The 4,565-nt window shown below is 32.7% G+C and overlaps 1 protein-coding gene across 1 annotated transcript; it reads left to right on the top strand.

Moving 5' to 3' along the window:
- Positions 1-567: 567 nt before the first annotated feature.
- Positions 568-2,685, top strand: LOC149171921 (pleiotropic drug resistance protein TUR2-like). The gene is made up of 5 exons (XM_089426138.1): positions 568-611; positions 898-1,125; positions 1,298-1,469; positions 1,900-2,154; positions 2,390-2,685. The coding sequence occupies exons 1-5, from the start codon at positions 568-570 to the stop codon at positions 2,657-2,659; spliced, it is 969 nt and encodes a 322-aa protein (XP_089282264.1). The 3' UTR covers positions 2,660-2,685.
- The last annotated feature ends 1,880 nt before the right edge of the window (positions 2,686-4,565 follow it).

Here is a 4,565-nt window from a genome sequence, read left to right as displayed (position 1 = left end):
GTATCATGTCACTCATACAAGTGTAGTATATGGGACTCATACAAGTGTAGTATATGCAGATGTCATGACATAGCTAGCACAATCTCTTTTTCCTAGGCCTAATTGAACTAAGGTGAACCTGGATTGTTCCTTCTCATGCCTAATAGAACTAGTAATCCCAAGTATAACATGGTCCCATGTAAGGCCATCCTGTCCTATCAACCCATCCCGGAAACTGAACTTGTAAATTCCTCTGACTAAACTTTGATGTCATGTGTATTACACAAATTTCATGTTAAATCGTGCCCCACAGCAGAGAAAAACTCTTGCATGTTAGCCTTCTGCCATGTGCATGATAGCTCTTTGACACGCCATGGAGCCTGGCACAACACTTGTCTCTAATCAACTTCACCACTGGTCTTTAACATACCTGCTTCACCACCCATTTGCTTCTAATCTACTGCTTTGATTTACAGTTTGATAGGAGTGTAGCGAAGCAAAGAACCTATCCATTCCACTGCTTTACATTATGATTTGACAGTTCAATATGGTTCGCTACACTGATCTGTGTCTTTAGTTAACACGACGATGGCGCAGTCGGTTCTCCCTGTAGAGGTGTTACGGCCAGTTATGTAGGAGGAATAGCAGGGTTCAGCCAGCGGCCCGCATTTTTTTAAATATATTCCCATCTCCTAGAGCCTTTAAATTGTTTTTATATTCCCATTTCCCATACAAATCATGGATAGGCTATCGTTTTGCATGCATATAAGTTTCCATGTTTATTTATCCCAATTTGATTATGTTTTGGACTTACAATTCATATCTCCATTAGCTATAATGCCAGCATTTTGTGTTTTATGAATGTGGATTTATTCAATGCTACTGAAAACATAATGCATAATGTGGGTTTTTCCACAGGCATAATAAAGTTCTCATTCAGGAACTCAGCGGACCAATCCAAGACTCAAAGGATTTGTGTTTTGAAAGGCAATTTGGTCAATCCTTTGCAGTTCAAATCATGGCTTGTTTGTGGAAGCAAAACTCGTCGTATTGGAGAAATCCTCAGTGTAACACCATTCGACTCATATTCACCTTTTGCTGCGCCCTAATATTTGGCACTATTTTCTGGAGAATTGACCGGAAGATGTAAACATTACTTTCTCCTACAATCACAAAATCTAATCAATCTAGACCCAATTCTTTTGTGTCATTGGATGTTGTTTACGAGCAAAACCAACAAGTATACTAAATACTTTGGGATGCAATCTAATATTCAAGGTAGATGCAATTCTTATGTGTCATTGGATGTTGTTTACAGGCAGAACCAACAAAATATATTAAATGCTTTGGGATCCATGTTCGCAGCTATTATATTCCTGGGTTTCAGCAATGCCGTTTCTGTCCAACCAGTAGTCGATGTCGAAAGGATAGTTTTATATAGAGAAAAGGGAGCAGGAATGTATTCGGCTCTTCCGTATGCTATTGCTCAGGTATGTACTTTTTGCAGGAACGTATTCGGCTCTTCCGTATGATATTGCTCAGATATGCACTTTTTGGTTTTGTATTGTTTTATCAATATAGACTCATTCAATTTAATTTGATCATTGTTAAATTGGCGTATACATTTTTTTTTGGTTCATGAACAAGGAACCCATCTAGTAGCATTTGATTAGTAAAGTGTAAATTTACATAAGTGCATATATTCTATTTTTTTATTTGAATTTAGTATTTGATTACAAAAGTATAAATTTACAAAATCGAACCTAAAATAAATTTAATTATTAAAACCTAAATTTGTAGAAATATATATATTCTACCTCTACATACTCTTAAAACGCTCAAACTGTAATATTATAAAAATAAGCATACAAACATAGCTTTAAAGCCTTCTACTAATACAACCATATTTATGTTACACAGCTTTTGATCGAAGTGCCATACATATATATTCAAACACTGGTCTATGGTGTGATAGTTTATGCATTGACAGGCATGAAGTGGACAGCAACCCAATTCTTTTGGTATTTGTTTTTCATGTTCTTCACGTTCCTTTATACCACATACTATGGGATGATAATGGCGGCTGTCACTCCTAATGCAACCATAGCTTCAGTTCTCTCCTCGGCTTGTATTGCAGTGTGGATGATTTTTAGCGGCTTCATAATTCCACGTCCGGTGAGAATTACAGAGTATTTTCTCTATGTATTGTTCAATTTAATTTGATTGCAGATTTTGGAAATTCCATGATGGATAGGAGTATAATCAGTTCATTTTAGTGGTTTCTATCTATCAAATTTCCAAAACTCTTACCATAAAAAAAGTAATTACTCTTTTTTTTCCCTTTGGGCTCGTCACAAAAATTAGTCAAATAAATGTTCATTGATAATGTGAGTGTTTTTGGGCGTTACAGCGGATTCCTCTGTGGTGGAGATGGTATTACTGGGCATGCCCCTTCGCATGGACGCTCTACGGACTGGCGGTATCTCAGTTTGGCGATATTTCAGATGAAGTGGTGATGGCAGATGGCGAGAAGCAACAAGTGAACGAATTTCTGAGTAATTACTTTGGATATAAACACGATTTTCTGGGACCGGTTGCAGTTGCAACAGTGACAATCGCACTTTTGTTCGCTGCGATCTTTGCACTGAGCATTAGAACACTTAATTTCCAAAAAAGATAGAAAGAGCCTTTATTCTTTTGTTCAGAACAAAGGATTTTTTTACAATCTATGACTGATTTCAGTTGCTTGAGTAAGTAAACAAATTAGAGGGAGATAGCTACAGAAAACAAGTTATGTTCGTATCAATGAATAAATTCTTATAAAATATTTTATTTATAATAAATAAATAAATAATTATAAAAATAAAAGAAATCTGCGTAACGCAATACATATTATTATCTTCGGCCTGGAGTATGCCGTAAAACTGCTTCTGCTTGGCTAAGAGCTCGTCTTCCTCGGACGTAAGGAAACAGGTTAACGGCCCAAGACCCAGAGGCATCTGGCAGGAGTGAAAGCCTGCTCCCTTACGGACCACCAGCGGGTTATTACAGGTGGCGTGGTTTTCCTTGATAACGGTGATGAGTCAAATCGACATTCGCGGATAACAGCCAGAGATGGTTGTCCTCACTGTTGGTTTGACACCTGAGTTTGATAGGTTTTGCCACCTTCGGAAAAAAAAAAAAAATAAAAAAATACATATTATTATCTTCTATATACATATTTTCATTTTTCCTTTTTATCTTCTATATACATATTTTCATTTTTCATTTTTAAATATTTATCGTGAATTATAGTCATTTCATTTTTCATTTTTATCTTCTATATACATATTTTCATTTTTCATTTTTAAATATTTATCGTGAATTATAGTCATTATTTTTATTAAAAGATAATTTTAATTTAATAATTTTTTTTAAATGATTAATTTTTATTTTTTAAAATTATTAAAATATAAATTTATAAATTAATAATTTACAATACATTAACACTAACAAAGTGAAATTAATTAGTGAAATTAATTTTTTGAGGAGCTCACGTGGTAACATACTGAAAATGAAAACTAAATGAAAACAATGTCTCATCTTCACATCTAGACAGTTTGCTAAATTTTAATTTAAACATTTTATAAGCATATTCATTATATAAAATAATGTTTTAATTTAAATATCTTAATAAATTAATGTAATAGTTTATGGAAGTTCGATTTTTTTGTTTTTAAATTAGAAGTTTTATTTTTAACAAATATTTAGACAGTAAATTATATTACAGTAGAAATATAATATTCGTATCAAAAAGCACAAAACTGAGTTTTATGTTGGATGGAATGTGATTGCCGCACCCACCAAACTCTTCATTAATCACATTTGGTAATCCAAAGGCAAAGTTAAATATGGTTTTTGCAAGGTTGGTACCTCCTCTAAGTTCCTGCAGACCCCGGCAGGGACTACCGCCACGGCAGTGGCTCCTTGTTGAAAGACAGATCAACATTAAATAATTAATTTGTTAAGTGAACACTAAACTTCTACTACCACCAATAAAACATTAAGAAAAATAATCTATTGTTAAACATTTTAAATTTTATATAAATAACCAAATTGGTGATTGAAAAGATACAGAGTTAGAAGGAAAAGCTAACTAAAATTAACTATCATAAATGACAATCTTCACAACATATCATTCTTCAATTATAACATAAACCTATTATAACTTAAAATTTAGATTTATTTTATATTATAAAAAATTATATAACACTTATCCTAATAAATAAACATTTTATATATTATATATATTTTTAATAATATGAAGAATAAGTAGGTGAGATAATAGATATTTCTCAAATATTAATGATTTATTAAAATTATGTAACATCCCTCCATGGCCTCACATGAAAATGCAGGAAGTTAATTTTTTTTTACACAAACTACCCACGTGTAATTATCGAATCACTATTCCAGATCCTCATTAACCATTAGATAGAATGTTCATCAATACATAGAGTGACTTTCAATAAAGGAATACTAATTTAAATAACCATTAACACTCATTGTTGTAGTATATTAACATAACCTATATGATGAACCTTACA

Source organism: Pinus tabuliformis, chromosome 4_2 (genome assembly GCF_031772625.1).
Source record: "Pinus tabuliformis cultivar Carrire ecotype Pingquan chromosome 4_2, CPIR1, whole genome shotgun sequence".
Lineage (NCBI taxonomy): Eukaryota > Viridiplantae > Streptophyta > Pinopsida > Pinales > Pinaceae > Pinus > Pinus tabuliformis.
Note: the sequence above shows the minus strand (reverse complement) of the source record. Positions and strands in the feature narration are given on the sequence as shown.

Excerpts from the sequence above, each read along its gene's own strand:
- LOC149171921 (XM_089426138.1), top strand. The coding sequence starts at position 568 with ATGGCGCAGTCGGTTCTCCCTGTAGAGGTGTTACGGCCAGTTAT. Across the intron at positions 612-897 it reads GAGGTGTTACGGCCAGTTAT|GCATAATAAAGTTCTCATTC; the intron begins GTAGGAGGAATA and ends GTTTTTCCACAG. Across the intron at positions 1,126-1,297 it reads TGGAGAATTGACCGGAAGAT|GCAGAACCAACAAAATATAT; the intron begins GTAAACATTACT and ends TGTTGTTTACAG.